This window comes from Dendrobium catenatum, unplaced genomic scaffold (genome assembly GCF_001605985.2).
Source record: "Dendrobium catenatum unplaced genomic scaffold, ASM160598v2 original_scaffold_212897, whole genome shotgun sequence".
Taxonomy (NCBI): domain Eukaryota; kingdom Viridiplantae; phylum Streptophyta; class Magnoliopsida; order Asparagales; family Orchidaceae; genus Dendrobium; species Dendrobium catenatum.
The window spans coordinates 169711-191577 of NW_021531307.1; the positions used below are offsets into that span (position 1 = coordinate 169711).

Below are 21867 nucleotides of genomic sequence, written 5' to 3' on the forward strand. Positions count from 1 at the left end.
GCTCTGCTATTCCAGGCATTCAGATCAATCTTACAGAGGTGTCTCTTGTTTACTCTCATATTGATTGTGATATGTGCAAGCCTATGCTATGGCTACAAGGCCCTCTTCTGGCTTTCCGATCGGATGTATGAAATAGAGAGAAGAAAAGTCAAAAAAGGATTATCAAAATTTTGATTGCCGAGAGAACACGCATAATGAAGGCATACAGGATTCATTCAATTTTTTCATCTTGGAGTTCCTAAATTGTGCTAATCGATACAGTTGATAAAACATCATGATCTAAGTTGGCTATGCTATGCAACTTAGGGTTTGTACTATGTTAATTGTTGCAACTTCAATCACTTTGTTGTGGTTTTTTAGTGCACAGCAAGGTATGGTGGGAGTTTTAGAGGTCTGTTCTATATCCCAATAACCTTGGGAAATATCATTGCAAATATCCTGATCATTGGCCGTCAGCTTGCATTGCAATTTTAGATGATTTTTGTTGTCATATTAGAATTTCTTACTGACAGAGGTCTCATCCTTCTGATGTCTTCAACAAGAGGATTACTTTGTATGATTTCAATGGACCGGTCTAACAATACTCAATGCTATAAATGATTTGTGAGTTGACTCGTTAGTTAGTTTGTGAGTTGGCTCGTTTAAAAAATATTAATTTGAAATATATTTAAAATATTTTAATATTTGAGATTTTAAGTATAAAATTGTTAAAATGATAAGAAAAAACATCTCATTTTTTTTAATGATAAGTGATTCTTTATTATTACTTTTTAATTCATTCTTTTAATTATTTTATTATAATAATTATTTAAATTATAATCTTTTTTTCTTTTTGCTGGTTTGTCATGAGCTAGTTTAAACTTGTAAAATAAAGCTAACTTTCTTAATCAATCGAGTTCAAAGTTAATGGTGACTTGAGCTCATGTAGGTTATTTTATAAAGATTTTTTTTTCAAGTTTTAAGATGTAAAAGAAGCGATATTATGGAGTGGCATATTGACATTCCTTTCTGGGCCACATGAAATATATGAATCAAATGTGATTGGCTATTATTTCAACTCCAGATAACCTTATCCAAACAGCATGTGCTTTTTAGTGAGGAAGAAAAACAGAGGCAGCAAATCTGCATGATGGTAGGAGCAGCTGCTGTAGGGCAGTCTTACCTCTCCACAATTACAGCAACAGTTAAAGCAAGAGCTCAAGAGCAACAAAGAGGGCTAATAGGGTCGTCCGGACCGATCCTATCAATCCCGGCCAAGGATGCGGCGGCTGCATTGAGACATGAAGGTGGCGGCGAGTACCAGTTACTTGATGTTCGGCCAGCTTGGGAAAGAGAGAAGGCTTGGCTGCAGAATTCTCTTCATGTGCCCCTCTATGTAGAGGACACCCAGATGGACCCTCTAACCCTCCTCAAGAAATGGGTTCATTTCGGCTATATTGGTCTCTGGACTGGCCAGCGTTTCACCACCCTCAATCCTAGCTTTGTTTCTGAGGTTCAGAGTCTTGTTCCCATGAAAGATGAGAGGGTTCTAGTTGCCTGTGGGGAAGGGCTTAGGTCCATGGTTGCAGTGAAGAAGCTCGATGAAGTTGGCTATGAGAACCTGGCATGGCTTGCTGGTGGTTTCAATAGTGCTGGAGAAGAAGATTTTAATAAAGTTGAAGGGAGTACCAAGTTACAATATGCTACTGTGGGAGGGGTTTCCTATTTCTTTCTCCAGCTGTTGTTGATCCTAAAAGTGATCGGCCCGTAGTGTTCTCAAAAGCTTGATAGGTTGTGAGATGAGTTGGAGAATGATTGGTTTTTCTGTTGTGCTCATTAATTATTGTATCACCCAAAGTTCTACTTTGCTTAGGAGCTATTTTATTTATTGAAATGAAATACAAAGTACTCTAAATGTAGGGGAAATCAAATTTTGGGGGTTTGATTTGATGAAAAATAAATGCAATATTAATTTCAGTGAATTCCTTTCCCTATGATTTTGAGAATAGGGCCGGACCCGCCAGTTCGATTGATTTATTTGTGAACCAGTCATATAGCTAGTTTGATTCATAGTAAAAATCGGCTTATCATCAAATTGGCTTGAACCTATCAGAACACCTGATTTGACTGGTGAATTGTTGAACCGATCTCATATCGTTCAAATTGTTCGATTCAATGCTATTTGATTTAAATAATTTAATAAATTTAGAGTAATATTGTATTAAATATAATAAATTAATTTAACATATTTAATTTTTATAATGAATGTTAAATTTATTTAATCATAATTTTTCAACTAACCACCAACAAAACTCACCCACACGATTTCATCTGAGCTCTTACCACGCACAAACGAGAAAAATTATATAAAGAAGACAAAAGAAAATCTCTCAAGTGAGATGTGTCTAAATAACTTAATTTTTAAATTAAAAAACATACATTATATATTTTTAAAGAGACTCTTTTAATTAGTTTTTTAATAATGTAAATATATTTATTTTTTTCATACACTTTTAAAAGTAATTTTTACATATTTTTTAATTATAACTCATCTAACATGAATAATTTATAGAATCATGTTTATAATGTGAATTCAACATATAATTTATAGTTATAAATTTTATCTAAACATAATATAGAATAGTAATAATTTATATTAAATTTGTGACTTTATATGTTAACTAATTAATCACAATTCATATTATTGCATAAATATTATACTTTTGTTATATTATTTAATTTTTATTTAAATAATTTACATATTTATTATGTCATCTAGTTCAACCTTGGTTGAACCATTGAACCTTGTACCTACCGCATTTTTTTGGCTCTATGTCTGGTTCAATTGTCACAACATCACCTTTTCACTCCCTAGTTAAATTTTGATATGTTTTAAACATGCCCAAAATTGGCCAAATTTCTTCTTCATTGCAAGTTGAATGTATTGGCACTTCCTGCCATTGGCTAACACCACCAGCCTGACCATGTGGAGTTTAACTGATGATTGTATCAGATAGCCTGACCATGAGGAGTTTGATTGGAAAACACCACAATACTCTTAGCACGGTTAACATACAACCCAGAAGAAAAATTTAAAGTATCCAAAATTTGGTAAGAGATAAAGCATTAGAAATGGTTGCATTGAAAAAAATAAGATCATTAGCATAGAGTAAGTGAGAAAATATAGATTCTTTAAACATTATAATAGATAAAGGAATATCAATATTAGTACATTCTAGCATATTCGAAAAATAATCAATAATGATACAAAAAAAGTAAAGGGATAAGGGGAACCCTTATCTTAATCCATATTGGGAGCCAAAGAAGCCTACTAGCGATCCATTGATGCAAATAGAGAAATATTAATCATCAATACATGGCTTAATCCAACTAACAAAAATGTTAGGGAGGCCTTTTTGAATAAGCCAGTGCAGGAGAAAGATCCTAAAAACCTTGTCAAATGCTTTATGGATATCAAGTTTGCAATAAAATAATTTGGATGACCTAACATGATTGAACCACCCCAGTAGTTCAAAGGAATGTATAACATTGTCAGAAGCAATCCTATTTTAAATAAAGCCTTCTTTATTGTGGTTAATGATGTGAAGAATGATAAACTTAATGTGGTTAGCCAAAAAATTTTGCAATACTTTTATAGTAAGTATTATAGAGAGAAATGGGTTTAAAATTCGTAATATTACTGGTATGAGGTCTTTGCATAATTAAAGTAATGGCAATGGCTTTGAAATGCTTAGAGAGATAGGAAGAGTGAAAGAAATGCCTTATAAACTTGCAAACATGAGGATCAATAACATTTTGAGAGCATCTATAGAACTAAAATGTGAAGTGTCAAGACTCTGAGCTAAATATTTTTGACTAAAAAAGATTTCCTATTTGATCTCATCATCCTTAAATGAGGGATGGGTCATATGAGATGGGATCATGTTACCAATGGGAAAGTGAACCATTCTTGCAAAATTAGCAGAGCAATAAAATTATAAAGGATTTTGAAGTATTGTATGATGGTATTATATGTGTCTACTGGAGAGGTAAAGGAACACAAGGGGGTAATAGTCCCTTTAATGAAATTACAATATATTTAATTATATTTTTTTTAATGTAGGAACTTTAGATAATTCTCTTAGTTAGAAAGCTATTTATCTTTGGACCATTGGATGATCCAAGAGGCCCAATTTTGGGAGCAAGAAGTCTGTTTTTCATTATTAATATTTAGATCTACATTTATAGTAATTTTGGAAGGATCATAATTAAGCATTTATAGGAAATTGAGCTAGAGACCATTAAGATCTTTAATTTTAGAGGATAAATGTTTAGAGGAGGACCAACACACACTTTATCTCATTTTTTAGAAGAGTCAACTTATGATGAAAGGAGGGAGATAGGGTTACCATTGGAATCTTGAGAGAAAATGGTGAGGAGGGAATCGTAGAAAGAAGGGAGATTGGTCTAATAGTGTTTAAATAAGAATATGTTTTTAATTTTAATTGGAAAATCAAAATGTATGATGATAGTAGAGTGATCCAAGAGCTGGGGTTGTTTCATACTATAGAAAGAAAGGTGGAAATATTCTAGATAAAGGCCATTCATAAGGGTTTTGTCTAGATTCAATGAGGATAGGTTTGTCCAACCTATGATTGAACCAAGTGAAAAATAAATCAAATGAGGCACACTCATTTAAACCTATAAAAAATTATGCTATTAAGGGCCCAAAGCTTTTTGTGAGGAATAACATTATCCCTAATATTTGCATTAGCAAATCTTTATTAATTAAAGTCTGTAATGATATCCCAAAGAGATTAAAATTTTTCATTAAACCCTTTAATAAGGCTCCACAAATGCTCATACTCCCAGTATTTATTAGAGGCATATATAGTGAGGAATGGCACTTGATCATGTAAGGAAATCATCCCATGAATGACTTGGTTGGAAATCTAAATGGTTTTAAAATAAATGTTGGATGAATTCCATTTGAGCTAGATATAACTAGGGTGAGAGTACTCAAAGTTGTGACAATATGCTTCATTATAAATAATTTTATGTGAGGTAAAAATTAGGGATTAGGTACCCGAGAGAGCTGACCTTAGCATAAAAAATGCATAAAATGTCAAGGTTATGAGATTGGGGAAAATCTATACACATCAAAACTTCTCCAGGGCTATTTAAACATCTCACTTTCAAAGAAAAAATTTTAGGGTGAGTTATTGAGATTATTTTTTAGTAGAGCTTGGCACCTTTTACATTGGTATTTTGTTTTTTGAAATCTGTGAGCCTGACCTGGTGTTTTGATGATTTTAAATATTATTTGTTAGATCTCTTTTTGCTCTCTGCTTTATATATATTACCTATTTATTTTATGTGTAACTAACATTTCAGGTATAACATACACATAGCTGAGTTAAAGAAGCAAACTTAAGAAATTATAGAATTGAGTCTAGTTAAACTTGTAAGAAAAGCTTGTATTCTTTTTTTCTTGAGTCCTTTATATGATTAGGTATATATTAGAAAGAAAACCATGCACACACTCACAAGTGGGGGTGTAAATTAAACACTTGAATTCTCTATAAAATAATTTTATATGATCCTAATAATATTGCAGGATATGTTAATGCATAAAATGAAATTAAGTATTAAATTAAATTTATTAAAGTAACTTCTAGCAAAAATAATCTTACTATGTGATTTATGATCATACAAGATGATTATTCATTTTGATTAAATATTATCATTAAATTTGAGTTTCCAAATTTAAGCAAATTTGAAATTTAAATTTTGACCTAATTATACTACATGAAAGATTTCATATTACATGATTACTAATGAATCTTACCTAATTTGGATCATTAATCATGCAATCAAATCAAGATCAAATCTTGATTGGCAATTATATAATATGATTTAAGTAATCTAGTATAATTTAACAGAACATGTGGTGGACAAACCTAAGTTCATCCAAGATGATCTTTGATTCAATATAGTTGATCATACTATATAATTACCTTTCATACAATCCAATCTTAAATAATTCAAAAATGGGTGTTTAATTATTAAAATAGTATGATACACACTTCATTCTTTTTTTTTTTGGGTTAAAACCCATAGAGGCCCTACGCATTAATATCAAAAATGAGGTTACATGTCCTTAATGGGATTGCTAACCCACGATGGCTCAAAAGAGCTACAAAAGAAAAAGCAAGAAAACGTAAGAGTCGGCAATCCCCACTAAGCAAAAAAACTAAAGGACCTAGTAACAGTCTAAAAATAAAAAAAGAAAGAGGCAAAGGAATCCACAATCAGCTCAGCCTCGCTAGTTAAAAAGGGACCCTGTACAAAATGGGCATTAGTCTTCAAAAACCTATAAAAAAGACCTGTAGGGATACTAAAGAAAGTAATTAACAACAAATAAAATATAATCTTCTAGAATTCTAGTGAGAGAAGCTCTGTTTTTTTCTAGTGAGAGAAAGTGTTGAAATTTTAATTTTTTTTTTTTGCGGTTTTTTAGCAACTGTTTTGATGGCAGCGAATGCTTGCCGGACACCAGTCGATGGTGGTCCCGGTGAACTTAGACGTCCATCTACTGGCGGTGTATTGAATCCCGTTAGATCTCTTCTGGCGTTTGGTGATACAGATTCTGCTAGGTTGAAAATGTGAAATGGTGGTGCTTTGGTGATTAATGAAGGTGGACTTCATTTTTCTAAACAATCTATTCCTGATATTGGTAAAGGTAAAGAAGTTTTGTTGGAGAATAATTTAATAGTTCTGAAACCTATCCCTAAGGTTTTCATTGAAAATTTGAGTTTGAATGGTCAAGTTGTGGATTCCTCTGGTTCAAAGATAGGAGTATCTGATTCAATAGTTGTGGGCGATATTGATATTGGTGTTAAGATGGATAATTTGACAGTTAAAAGCAATAATGTGGATTTGATTGCTGGGGTTGTGGAGGTAAATTCTCAAGCTCATGATTTGTTTTAGAATGGGAAGTTGGATTCTAAAGGTTTAAAATTGAAAAGTGTTGCGGTGGATTTATTTTTTGTTCGTCATTGTGAAGATGTAGAGCTGAATTCAGGAAATCTTAGAGAAGATTCTATTGTGATGCCTAAGGAGACTTCTGGTAATAGTCTGCATAATGTTTGGAAGAAGAAGGATAATATTCGTGTTGTTGATTTGGACTATGACTCATCTTTATTTGAGGATGGATCTACAGTGAAACTGAATGCGGAGAGTGAAATGGAGAATGGTAAAAAACTTCATAATGCTTTAGTTATAAAAGTCTTTGGTGATATTGTGTCCCTTTATTTGGTTAGTATTGAACTGAGAAGGCAGTGAGCTCAGTTTGGTAAGTTTCACCTTACTGTGCTTGGAATGGGGGTGGAACTTATGTGCATTTAATGACAAAATAGATATGGATTCAGTCCTTAATAATGGGCCTTGGTATGTCAATGGGCATATCATTGGAATGGATAAATGGCCACCCATGCTCTCTCCTTCTTCTTTAAAAGGATTAACAGCTCTTGTTTGGATTAGATTACCAAATTTACCTCTTCAATGCTTGGATGAGATTAATGTATGCAGGATTGCTTCAAAGGTTGGCACTCCGTATTTGATTGATGGAAGTATGTTTTAATGGAGAATGAGGGAGTTTGCGAGAGTCTGTGTTCGTGTGAAGTTGGAAGACAGGCTTCCTTTTGGTGTTTGGGTTGAGGGAACTTTTGGTAAATTCTTCCAAAAAATTGAATATGAGAGGATTTATTCATTCTGCTTTAATTGCAAAAGGATTGGACATGTTCAAAAAGATTGTCCAGAGAAAAAGATAGAGGTGGTGCAAGATAATGGTGTACAACAAGGAAGAACTGGACTGGACAAAGATACTCAGAATCTGAATTTTCTAGTAGCCAAGAGTGATAATTGAATGGAGAAAATGATGTTCATAAAGATGGATATGGACCTTGGGTCCATGTAAACTACGGGAGGAAGAAATCAAATATTACTAGAAGAATTCCAGTTGGGTTCATGAAGAATTTTGTGAAGAAATCAGAAAATGCTATAATTATGGAGGAGAACAAAGAAACAAGTATTGCTGAACCAAATGTGGAGGATGTTCTTGCTTAAAATATTAAGCTTGTAGTTCGGGATTTCTTAGAACAAAAGAGTTTAAATTCTGAACATGGTATGAATTTTCCATTTGATAATAATAAATTTAATACCTTATGTGAAATTGGGGAAGAGGGAGAGATTATTCAGGAAATGGTTAATGATGGGAATTTGGGTGTAAGAAATATTGAAGAGGGTGAAGAGGTTTAGGAAATTGTTGATGGGGAGGCTTTAGTTTTGAGTAAGATAGATAATGTTGAAGATGGGCTTCTGGAAGGCGGAGGTGATGTTTTGAAGGAAAATTATGAATGTAAAAATGATAGTTCTTCTTGTATAAAGAAAAATTCTTCTAAACAACTTAAAGGACTGGGTCCAATTAAGCTATCTCTTAGAAGTAGAAGATTTGATGGTGAATTAAAAGATAAAGCGGGGAACACTTCCCCTCTTTATAATTAATGGCTTCTATTGTTTTTTGGAATTGTAGAGGAGTTAGGAAGAGTAAAGCTTCTCTATATTTGAAGGAATTTAAGAAGGATTATGGGGTGATGTTTGTTGGCTTGTTGGAAATCGAATTGACTTCTGCTAATAGGAAGGAAGTTAATTTGTTGATTGGTTATGATTGGGAATTTTGCTATACATCTTCAAATGGATTATCTGGAGGCATATTGGTTGTTTGGAGATCCAATTTAGCTTCCTTTTCTTTGATAAAATCTACATCCCAATGTATAATTGGTGATCTAAATATTCATAAGAAGGGTGTTTGGAGGATTTTGACGGTTTATGGAAGTAAAGAAGTGCTTGGAAGGAGGGATCTTTGGAGGGATATTGAATTGTGTTCTTCTAAAGATATTCCTTCAATTATGGGTGGAGATTTTAATTGCTTTTTGGCCAAAGAGGACAAAAAGGGTGGAAAGAGGTTTTTATTTTCTCAAGGTTCAAAGGAAATGACCAAGTTTTTGAGTAAAATGATTTGCATGAAGCTATTTTTCTGGGTCCTAGATTTACTTAATGCAATAACAAGGTTGGCGGAGCATGCATTTTGGAGAGATTGGATAGATGTTATTTGAATTCTATGTCTATTGGTTCTTCTTAGTTGATGGTGGTGCGACATCTTACTAGGATTGCTTCTAACCATTGTCCTATTTTGTTAAATCTGGTGAGCAATATTCCTAAAATTTAGAAAATCATTAGATTTGAAGAGTATTGGGCTTCTTATCATGCTTATGATTCAATTGTGTTTAAAGCCTGGAATAAAAGAGCTCTTGGAAGTTATTCTGAAATTCATAACATGAAGTTTAAAAGATCTTTGAAAGTTATATTTTACTGGAGTAACGCTAAACTTAAAGATCTTAATTATATGAAGGAATATCTCAAAAAGGATATTTATGAATTGCAAATAGAGGAAGCTAACGTGGGAGGTCTTTCTGATGATTAAACTTTTCTATTAAGGTCAAAGGTGAATGAACTTAGTAGTTCTTTGGCTCGTTTGAATACTTGATGGAGGCAACAAACCAAGGTTGATTGGTTGAAGGATGGAGATAAAAATACAAGATTTTTCAGGATTATGCTAACGGAAGAAGAAACAAGAACTGGATTTCAAAAATTAAATATGATAATGGGATAGAGGTTGAAGAACAAAAGTAGATTGAGAACATCTTCTTTGATTATTTTAGTCACAATTGGCGGATGAGGGATTGTAAATTGGAAGATTGGCCTTCTAATTTGAATGTCCTGAATGAAGATGATAGAAAGATGCTGGATGCAGAGCATTCATTGGAGGAAGTAAGTGGAGCGTTTTGTCAGTTGAAGGGCTATAAATCTCCATGAAAGGATGGTATATCATATTCCTTCTTAAAGAGCTCTTGGTCTATTATTAAAGAAAGTTCGTTAGGGATGTTTAGCCCTTATGAACTAGTCCCGAGGCTAACCAAGAGGGGGGGTGAATTAGTATTTTTAAAACTTTTTACGATTAAAGCACAAAACTAAAACAAAAAAAAAAATCACCACAAAATAACGAGTGTGGAAATTAAATGCGTAAGTAGAAACAAAGAAAGAACACACCGGATTTATAGTGGTTTGGTCAAACCTTGACCTACGTCCATTCGTCGGAGGAACCCTTCGAGTATTGCACTAAGTGTCTCTAATTTAGCTCCCACAGCTAGGAGGAGAAGCCTTTTACAATAGACTCCTTTTCACCAACCCCGATGCGGTAGAGAACCGACTCCTTTTGCTTCCTCCTGAAGTGGACAGAGAACCCAGACCGATTGCTGAAGTAGACCTCTCAAGAACCTCCTAAGGATGAAGGACGAAGAACGAAGAAGATAACTTGGAACCTTGCTTGGAGCAACCTTTGTGAACCCTCTTACAAACTCCCCCTCACAAGTTCCTCTCTCTCTCTCTCTCTCTCTCTCTCTCTCTCTCTCTCCCTTTCCCTAGGCTCTCTCAGGTCAAGATAGCAGCACTCAAGGTCTTGTGCATGAAAAGGCACGGGTCCTTTATATAGATTTTCAAGAACCGACATTATCATCCAGGACAATATTCCTATCATCCTGTACGATTAGTACAAATTAAGCTCAATCAGCCTGGACGACTCAGGACATTCAGAAGAAAATGGCTTAATCGTCCTTGATGTTCTCGCGATCATCCTGGCCGATTAGTTCAAAATTTGCCCAAATCGTCCAACACATCGCTCTGGTCGTCCAGAAGAAATCAAGGTTTTTGAACTGATCATTCTGGCCGATCCTGCGATTGTCTAGGATGATATGACCGCATCAATCAACTTTGATTACTTTCCTTAATCTCCAGATCAATTTAGGCATAATTTCATAGCATCATCCAGGACATCGATATCCTGAACGATAATAAAAAAAATAAAGCTTCCTAAATTGATATGGTGGCTGATTCTTTCTGATTTGAACCCATCATTCCGTATAATACACCTATCATCCAGGACGATATGCTTAATGACGGCTACCTTAACTAGGATGCCCTAATTAGGGTTTCTTTTTTTGACGGATCATCCAGGATGATTTTTGGATCATCCTGGACGATATACTCAAAATAGAGAACTCTAATTTTAGATAGAAAAAATTCACTCAGGTGTGTGTGTGCAAGGTTACTTAGCATCAGGCATCATAAGGATTACATTTGACTCAAGAAAGAGAAAAAGTACATTATAGACTGACTCAGACCTAATCTACCCAATCTTGAGTTGGTTCAACTTGTAGTCTCAATCTTGTGGTCCTGAAACATTAGTAGACAAGGCAATCGAAGTAAAATAGAAGTGTTTGCTATCATCAAAATTCTATTTCTAAAAATAGATATGCAATAATCTCCTCCTTTTTTATGATGACAAACACAAAGGAAAATCTAAGGAAGACAGTATGAGGTAAAGAACATCTAAGCAAGACAATGTGAAGAAAAGAACACAAGTCAACTATCAAAATCAAAGTACAAAGCAACTAATAGTACAACAGACTACTCTCCCTTTAACATCACAAAAAGGAGGAGAAATGTAGAATAGAGAAAAAAATAGAAAACTAATAAATAGAAAAACATAAACAAACTACAACAAAAGAAACTAAAAAAATGATGGGCCCTAGTCATCGGAAGGAGGAGGTGGTGGTGGAGGCTAATGAAAGTACCTAGTCAGATTGGCGAACTGCGCTCCAAACGAGGCCATGTCCTAGTCATGCTGCTGCTGCTGGTGAGTGACGTAGGCATCAAAACGAGATAAGTCCTCAGCATGCTGTTGCTGCTAAGTAGCAACGAATGTGTCTAATCAGGCCTCCCACTGGTCAAAGCGCTCCACCAACTGGTCTAGCTGAGAGTGTTGGCAAAGCGAAACAGGTGCAGGTATAGGTATGTGAGCCTCCTCCTCTTTGGCCCCCTGAGGTTCCTCGTCCTTTGGATGAAGACGAGTACTATGAAGGACATTGAAAGAGTTGTTGGAGTAAAAGGCAGGCTGGAAATTTGGAGGATCAGGGTATTGGAGATTGTATTTGGATTCTAGGACAAGCAATGAGATGTCCTAGGGCAAGATTAGGCTTTCTCCTATGACTTGGATCATGAATTATGGTCAAATGTTCGATGTAACGAAAAATTAGATCAGTTGCACTAAATTCGTGATGGGCTAGAATGTAGAAGGTGGTGATTGAAAGAAGAGGAGTAATGTGGACATGATCACCAGCTTTTGTGATTATAGAGGTGCGAAGGATATGTTGAACAGTCCTAGCATCTTTGAGTAAAGAGCTAGTCTCACCAACATGAAAGTGGGCTGTGGTGTTTCAAAGGAAGTGATTGGCTAGAGCCCAGTCATAATCAAGATCAGAGCAGAGAGTGTGAAGTTTGTCTCCTATGGTGGAGAGCTGTAACAATTATACATAATCTTGATATGTGATCTCGACAGGGCGTCGATTCACATACGAGCCAAGAGAGGTGAAAACAGAATTAATTCTAAGGCTCGCAAAAAATTCAAACAATAGTTCAGAATTGAAGGGGACTGCGAGCGTTAGAATAAAACAAAGAGAGGTGTGCGAGAAAAGATCAAGTACCAGATAAGAGATTTGGTTGGGATTGATTGAGCGAGACATGGTGATGCCAGCTGATTTATAATGATGATAGGCGGCTTGATCTTCCGCCTCCATGAAGCGAGGATCCAAGGTGGCCCTCGAGGAACTTCCTGCAACTTGACGAGAATGTTTGCCACCAGCCATTAGCACAAAATATGGAGAAAGGAGAAAATAGAGTTAAGTGGAGAGAAAGGATGTAAGAAAAAATGGCTGGAAAGGTCGGTATTTAAAGACTTGGCCAGATCGTCCAGGATGATCTGATGCAATAATTGAGGTAAGATGATTAGTCAAAAAGTTGTTCGTATCATCCAGGACGATTAGATATCATTTAGGACGATAAGACACAGGCGATCATCCTGAGGCGACAATCCAAACGATCGTTGAAAAAAGCAGATCATCCTGGATGATATTTGGATTGTCCAGGATGATGATACATTATTGATCGTACTGGTTGAATTTAAAATGTTTAAAGGCACTGCCATGTGTATCGTCCAGGATGGTTCTCTATTAATGGATCATACCAGCCGAATTTCAGACTTATTAAATGTATGTCCACTTGTATCGTCCAGGACGAATAGGTGGATCGTACGGGATGATGACCAATAATTATGCAGAATCAAAGACATCGTCCAGGATGAAAAGAGGAACTTCCAGGATGATCAAAGATAATTGATGTAGAGGAAAATCATATCGTCTAGAACGATAATACATCATCCAGGATGATAAACAGTAGATAAATAGAACAATCAACAGATGCATTCGAGAAGTGAATGGAACCGATCGTCCAGGATGATATGAGGTTCGTCCAAGACAATGTGAAAAATTTGAAAAATTGAGGGTGGATGGAGATGATCAGATCAAGCCCAAAAATAATAAAAATAATAAAAACAAATAGAAAATCAGATACGAAAAATGAACAAAAAAAAAACACAAAACACAGAGTTTTTTTATACTGAATACGATAACTTTTCCATATGATTGAATTAAAAAATTTGCAAAATCAATTAGTTAACATCATCCAAATCTAAAAAAGCAGTAGAACAATCGATCCTATTAGCCCTAACTCAGCCTTCTTTAGGATAAATTAACTTTTAAAAATAAGAATCTAAATAAAAAAAAGGCAATTAGTTTAGAAGAAGATACCCGTTCAAAAACTTGTTCCAGAAAAATATTTTATTGAATAATATATCAAAGTAATTAGTTACAATCAGAAGTTCGAAGTCAAGCCTTTGAAAAAATATCAAGTGATACATGAAATCTTCTAAGATTTAAAAATTTTGAAAGGGAAGAAGCTTGCTTTTGGTGGGCTTATTTTATGCCTCTTGTCAATTTGATTGGCGCTTTGCGCATCTTTTTTATTTTTGATAAATTTTGTGTATAAATTTTTTCAATTTGGCGACTTGGTGCATCTTTTGTTTTTGGCATCATTTGCAACTTTTTTTTTCATTTATTTTTATGCAAGCGAGATCCCTTTTTCAAAATCCTTAAATATTTTTAGTTGTGATTTTATCTTCTAGATATGAGAGAAGAAAAACTCACTCTCTAATATAAGGAAGAATGAATCACAAAATAGAATTAAAAATTATATGATAATTTCAATGACAGGATTACAAAAATCTAAAAGTAAAATAAAGACTTTGAATATTAAATATAAAATAGATTACTGTAGCAAGATTGAAAAATTCTCAATTTCAAAATCCATTTGTTAATTTGAGATAGATTTTTGTTTAGAAAGGAAAATTACCTCACTAAAAGAAGTTAGAGAGAAGGTAACAATTAATAGTGTTCTTCCCTTTAACTAATTTATAGATGTAATTATTGATTACAAATTTTCAAAATAAAAAAAACAAGGCATAAGATATCGATTCAGCAGAGTCTAAAAGCAAGAGAAATAAATCAAAAACATGCACAAGAAAAACAGAAAGAAAATAACAAATAAAAATATAGAATAGGAATCAGTAGAAATCAAGTTCATGCGTTTATGTCTATCACACTCAATCTGGTCCTTAATGTACTGAAAGTGTCGAAGGTCAGTGATTTAGTAAAGGTGTACCTCAATATCTCCCTTGGTCACATGGTCTCTAATGAAGTGATGTCTTATGTCTATGTGCTTGATCCTTGAATATTGGATAGGATTCTTAGAAATGTAGATGGCACTAATGTTGTCACAAAGGATTAGAATTGTGCCTACAGGTAATCCTAAATTTAGAACTTGCTGCTTCAACCAAAGGACTTGGGCCACACAACTTCCTAAACCAATGTACTCAGCTTCAACAGTGGAAAGTGCAACTGAGTTTGCTTTCTAGTAGACCTGGAGACTAAAGATTATCTTATGAATTGACAGGTCCCTGAAGTGCTTTTTTTATCCACCTTACATCCAGCAAAGTTAGAGTCAAAAAATCCAATAATCTCAAAGAAAGTGATGTGCCTAGGGTACCATATTCCTAGGTTTTTGGTTCCTAGAAGGTATCTAAGAATTCTTTTAACAGCAGTTAGGTGAGATTCTTTGGGATCAGCTTGAAATCTAACATAGAGATAAACACTAAATATTATATCAGGTCGGCTAGCAGTCAGGTAAAGTAAAGATCCAATCATCCCTTTGTACTTCTTCTTATCAATTGATTTTCCTTTTGGGTCCTTGTCCAACTGATTTCCTATGGTCATGGGAGTATTAATTGGCTTGACTTTGTCCATTTCATATTTCTTCAAGATGTTCTTTATGTATTTTGTTTGGCTCAGAAAAGTTTCATCATCCAATTGTCTAATACTAAACCCCAAAAAGTAGGATAATTCTCCCATCATACTCATCTCAAACTCCTTACTCATTATTTTAGAAAATTCATCACATAGTCTTTTATTTGAAGATCCAAAAAGTATATCATCGACATAGATCTGAACAATGAGTAATTCATCTCCTACTTTTCTCAGGAAAAGGGCGATGTCTACGCTCCCCTTAACAAACTTCCTTTCTAGTAAGAATGTGCTAAGCCTCTCGTACCAAGCTCTGGGTGCCTGTTTTAATCCATATAAGGCATTTTTTAATTTAAAAATATGATTTAGAAATTGGGAACTCTCAAAACTCGGGGGTTGTTCTATAAACACATCCTCTTTTATTAGCCCATTTCAAAAGGCACTCTTATTATTCATTTAAAAAAGCTTAAATCCCTTATATCTGGTAAAGGCTAATAGCACTCTAATGGCTTCCAATCTAGCTACAGGGGCAAAGGTCTCCTCAAAATCAATCCCTTCTATTTAGTTGTACCCCTTATCCACTAATCTTGCCTTTTTCCTAACCACTACACCAGAATCATTCATTTTATTCTTAATGACCCATTTGATTCCAACTACACTTTGTCCCTTTGGTATTTCTACAAGCTTCCATGTATCATTCCTAATAAATTGCTTCAACTCTTCTTGCATGGCTAAGATCCAAAACTCATCGGAAAGGGCTTGATTGATGTTGTTGGGTTCAGTCATTGAGATAAAGGCAAAGTGGTTCACTTCCTTCCTAAGTCAATGCCTAGTCCTAACTCCTTCAAAAGGGTCTCCTAAGATCAGTTCTTTGGGGTGACTCGAATAGTATATCCAATCTCTTGGCAAAGTGTGTGTGAGTTCAACCCTTTCCTCCAGATCTTCATTTTCTGCTCCTTGTGTAATCTCTCCTACTCCAGTGTTTTGGGGGTCTACCCTCTTCTCCAAATTTTTTACTCCAGTGGTAATTTCTCCAACATCATCATCATCCTCAACTCTAGGCTTCCTAAGATCAGATTCATTAAATACTACATGAGTAGTCTCTTCCAACACCAATGTCCTCTTATTAAACACCCTAAAAGACTTCCTGACACTGGAATACCCTAAGAACACTCCTGCATTAGATTTTGGGTCAAATTTTCCTAAGTGAGACTTTCCATTATTGTGAATGAAAACCTTACAACCAAAGACATAAATGTGCGAAAGATTGGGTGTCCTACCCTTAAGGATCTCATAGGGTGTCTTATCTAATTTGGCTCTAACATTCACCCTATTTAACATATAACAAGTTGTGTTAACCGCTTCAGCCCAAAAGTATTTTGGAAGTGAATATTCAGCAAGCATGGCTTTAGCGGATTCCACTAAGGCAGGTTTTTCCTTTCAGCTGCCCCATTTTGCTGAGGGGTCCTAGGAGCTGAGAAGTTATGGCTAATTCCCTTATTCTCACAAAAGTCTCTAAATCTCTCATTTTCAAACTCTCCCCCATGGTCACTATGGATGGTCAAAATCTCACAACCTAGCTTTTTCTGGATCCAAGTGAAGAAGGTTCTAAACTCATCAAAAGACTCATTCTTGTGTGACAAAAATCTAGTCCAAGTGAACCTCGAGTAGTAATCGACAATAAAAAAACCATAGACTTTTCCTCCTAAGCTGGCAGTGCTAATGGGTCCAAACAAATCCATATGAAGGACATCTAAAGGTCTAGAGGTGCTAATGTCCTTAATGGAGTGAAAAGTGGTGTAGACTCACTTTCCTAATTGACAGGAATCACAAAGGTGGTCTTTTGAAAACTTAAGTTTGGGGACACCTCTAACTAAGTCTTTTTGGGTCACTTTCCTAAGGGTTTTCATACTGGCATGACATAATCTCCTGTGCCACAACCATGAATCACCAACAATAATTTTTAAGCAAAATGAAGCAGCACATTCAATATTATTTAAATCAAGCATGTAAACATTATTGATCCACTTTCCCTGTAAAATAGTGTTATTATTCAAGCTGATAATGTATGAATTTACCAAAAATTTTATGATGAAGCCCTTATTGTAAAGCTAACTGATGCTGAACAAGTTGTGTTTCAGTCCATCTACAAGAAAAACATTTTCAATCAGAAGGTTATTGGAATTTCCAATTATACCTGAGCCTACCACCTTCCTGGTGGTGTTATCTCCAAGAGAAACATTGCCTCCTATCCTGGTATCTAACAAAATGAATTGATTGGCATCGCCAGTCATATGACAAGAGCATCCGCTATCTAGGTACCACATGCTCTCATGAGGCTTTTTGTTAGAGCTTGCCTATAAAATTATCAAATATTAGATTTAGGAACCCAAATATGTTTGGGTTCCTTCTTATGGAAGGTTGAATGCAAATGCATGCTGTGAATCATGTAACTTGGGTCTCCAAACCCAATGTGAACTATGTTGAACAGTGCAAGTGTGTGAGATATGTCCTAGCATGCCACATGAAAAACATCTAACACTAGAAAAAGGATGTAGTAATCTACTCCTATGGTGAAGCTTTTTTTTTAAGTTTTGAAAAGCATGTAGTGATTTATTTTCAAAAGCTTTGAGATTTACTAAATTTTTTTCTAACTCAGCATGAGACAATTTTAAAGAATCATGTGCATTGGTTAATTTAGTGTAATTTTTATTTAATGCATCAAATTTATCAAGTAAAGTAATGTGATTGCTATCAATTTGGGAGTGATATTTTAAAAGATTTTCATGCTCCTTTTGTAAATTTAAAAATTCCACTTTCACACTAGCATGAGATTTTTTTGAGTTTTTTATATGATGCATGCATGTGCTAACAAATTTCTTATAATTGATCATAAGTTGGTTCACATACCTCTTCTTGGTCACTTTGACTAAGATGATTGTCAGCCATTAAGCACAGATTTGTTGTCTCCTCTTCTGATTCAGTTTCTGAGGAGTCCGATGCAGAGTCTGCCTAGAAAGCCCTTTGGAACCGCTTCTTGCTTTTATCCTTTTTGAAGTTTGGTTTCTCCTCACCCTTCTCCTTACTTGGGTGAGCCTTAAGCGTAGGATAATAAGCTTTAACGTGTCCAAGCTTCTTGTATTCAAGACAAATTATATTATTAAAATTCTTAAATTTTTTGTTGCCCTTACCTTTATTCCACTTTTGATGATGATTGTGCTTCTTCCTTAGAAAACTCTTAAGTTACCTTGTGATTAAGGCAACATCATCTCTTTCAGACCCGAAAGAGTTAGTGTCCAAGTCGTTTGCCTTAAGTGCCACCATTTTCTCCTTCCTTTTTACACCTGCATCAAGATTTCTTTGGTTCACCCCTTGCTCGTAAGAAATGAGTGAACCAAGTAAGTTATCTATTGAATAGGTATTTAAATCTTTAGATTCAAAAATTGCAGTGATTTTAGCATCAAAAGAGGAAGGCAAGCATCTTAATTTTTTTTTTTGACTTTTTCATAGTTTGTAAGTTCTCTTCCTAATGCATGCAATGAAGTAACATTCTGAGTAAACCTTGTATACATTTCAGAAATTATTTCATTAGGTTTCATACGAAAAAGTTTGTAATCATGCAATAAAATATTCAAATGAGATTGCTTAACTTCTTTAGTTCCTTCGTAAGTAATACACAATTTATCCCAAATCTCTTTACCAGTTGTGCAAGTTGAAACACACATGTAATCTTCATATTTTAAAGCACAGAAAAAGCAATTCAAACACTTTGCATTAAGTTGAGCTAAATCTCTATCATCAAGAGTCCATTCAGAAAAAGGAAGAGAAATAATAATATCATTAAGTTTGCCAGTTGGAGGTGTATAACCATCCTTAACTAGAATCCACATGCAATAGGCAATCGATTGCAAAAATGTAGACATACGAGTTTTCCAAAAATCAAAAGAAATATTATCAAACAAAGGTGGCCGGGTAATAGAATACCCTTCCACAGAATTAAGATTATCAAAATTAGCCATGGATTGAAAATTTAAAAGCTTTCAAAAACTTATTTTCAGAAACCCTAATTAGGGAATCCTGGTTAAGGCAGTTGTTATTAAGCATATCATCTTAGACGATAAGTGTATCGTACGGGATAATAGGCTCAAATCAGAAAGAATTAGCCGCCAGATCAGTTTAGGAAGATTTATTTTTAATTATTGTCTAGGACATCATCCTGGACGATGCTGTGCAATTATGCCTAAATTTATTTGGAGATTAAGAAAAGTAATCAAGGTTGATTGATACAATTATATTGTCCTGGACGATCACAGGATCGGCTAGGACGATCAATTCAAAAACCTTGATTTCTTCTGGATGACTAGAGCGATGTGCTAGATGATTTACTCAAAATAGAGAACTCTAAGTTTAGACAGAAAAAAATTCACTCAGGTGTGTGTGTGTGTGCAAGGTTACCTAGCATCATACATCATAAGGATTACATTTGACTCAAGAAAGGGAAAAAGTATATTACATACTGACTCAAACCTAATCTACCAAATCTTGAGCTGGTTCAACTTGCAGTCTCGATCCTGTGGTCCTGAAACATTAGTAGGCAAGGCGGTCAAAGTAAAAAAGAAGTGTTTGTTATCATCAAAATTCTATTTTTGAAAACAGATACGCAATAATTAAAAATGACATTTGGAATGCTATTTATCATGTTTTTTTTACGGGATCTATGGATTTAGAATGGAAGGAAACTGTAGTAGTGTTAATTCCAAAAGGTTGAAAATCCTTCAATATGAGCTCATTTTAGACCGATTAGCTTATGCAAATCTATATATAAGTTGGTTGCTAAAATTCTTTTAAATAGAATGTACGGTATGATTCTTAAACTCATCTCCAAAGAACAAGCTTCATTTTTGAAGGGATGGTCAATTTCAGAACATATTCTAATGGATCATGAAGTTTTTCACAGATTTAGATTTTCTAAATCCACGAAAGGCTCGGTTTCATTCAAGATCGATATGGAGCAAGCTTATGATAGTATGGGGTGGTCTACATTGGAACAAGTTTTGAGGTATTTCAGTTTTCCTTTGAAATATTCTAAGTTGATTATGGAATCTGTGGTGGATGCTAAGTTTTTAGTCTTGATTAATGGCAATTACTCCAAGTGGATTATGGCTAAGAGTGGGTTCCGACAAGGATGTCCACTGTCTCTCTTTTTGTTCATTTTATGCTCTCAATTGTTATCTAATGCTTTGATTCATAAAAGAGATTTGGTGGGGATCAAATTATATTCAAGTATCCCAAGAATATCTCATTTGATTTATGCAGATGATATTGTAATTTTTTCTAAATCAAGTATTAAAATTGTAAAAGAGGTAAGGAGAACACTTGTGGATTTCTATGAATGGACGGGTCAGCATATAAATTATAATAAATTAGTGATTCTCTTTGGTAAAGCTATAAAAAAGAAGAAAAGGAGAAGTATTGCTCTTATCATGGGACTTAGACCAGTAAAAGAGATGACTTATTTGGGTGTGAAGATTTCCTTAAGAAGGCATATTCGTGCTGACTTTCACGGCTTATTTGAGAAATCATTGGGGAAAATTAATAGTTGGGGTAATAAGTTTATGTATTTCCAAGGAAAGATTATTCTTATTAAATCTGTTATCTTGGCTCTTCCTATTTTTCAATTGACTCATTCTCTTGTTCCTAAGAGTATTCTTGCTGATATTGATAAGATGTGTAGGACATTTATTTGGCATAAATAGGACGACAATTGAATTGGGGTGTGTTATGCAAACCAATTGAATTGGGTGGTAGGGGTCTCCATTCTTGTTTAAAATTTGTTGGTCCGGTAAGAGCTAAGTTGGCATGGACTTATCTTAATGATTGAGATTCTTTATTGAATAAGACATTGTATGCATTTTAGTTTGTAGTTCCTAATTCTAATTTCATTTCAAGCAAAAACAAATGATCTTGAACTAAAAGATCGGGTTATCTATGATCTATGTATTAGAATATCGAACTAGAACTATATATGTATTACAATATACAATACAAATAAAGAATTCAAATAAAGAAGAAATAGAAAAGAAAGAGAAAGAGTGTATCAAACTTTAGTCAAAATACAGTGAATCTACGATAGAATTTGGGGGGGGAAAGAAATGGAAATGTGGATCCAGTCATTTAGGGGCAGTTCCACAAAATTCTAATATAGAAAGAATATACTAAATATGGGTCTAGAGCTTGGAATTCTTGTTTGAAAAAATAGTTTTCTGTTGCTTGGAAAAAAATTTCTGACGGTGCCAAATCTCTTGAACCCATTACAAGATGGAGAATTGCAGATGGAAGATCTATTAATGTGCTGAAGGATACTTGGATTCTTTACAAAAGTCCCATCAATTGGCCAACCTTTATTTCTAACAATATTGATTTTGATATGCTGGTAGAGAATTTTATTATTAATGGTTCATTGAATTTGGAGATGCTGCAAAATTACTTCGGTGAAGAGCTTATTTTGCTGATTAAT

General features: G+C 34.5%; 2 protein-coding genes across 3 annotated transcripts in view; both read left to right on the forward strand.

Moving 5' to 3' along the window:
* Positions 1–559, forward strand: part of LOC110092047 (NF-X1-type zinc finger protein NFXL2) — a 73777-nt gene extending 73218 nt beyond the window's left edge. For both annotated transcript variants that reach the window (XM_028692490.1, XM_020816394.2), the window contains one exon: positions 16–559. In XM_028692490.1, the coding sequence (XP_028548323.1) occupies positions 16–174 (159 nt within the window). In that variant the 3' untranslated portion in view covers positions 175–559. The remainder of the gene's footprint in view (positions 1–15) is intronic.
* A 550-nt stretch (positions 560–1109) lies between these two features.
* On the forward strand, positions 1110–1961 carry LOC110092006 (rhodanese-like domain-containing protein 10). Its single transcript, XM_020816350.2, has one exon. It carries the CDS (start codon positions 1127–1129, stop codon positions 1748–1750), a length of 624 nt encoding a protein of 207 aa, XP_020672009.1. The 5' UTR covers positions 1110–1126; the 3' UTR covers positions 1751–1961.
* The last annotated feature ends 19906 nt before the right edge of the window (positions 1962–21867 follow it).

What these genes read in the sequence shown, in the direction of transcription:
- LOC110092006 (XM_020816350.2), top strand. Translation starts at nt 1,127, where the DNA reads ATGATGGTAGGAGCAGCTGCTGTAGGGCAGTCTTACCTCTCCACAATT.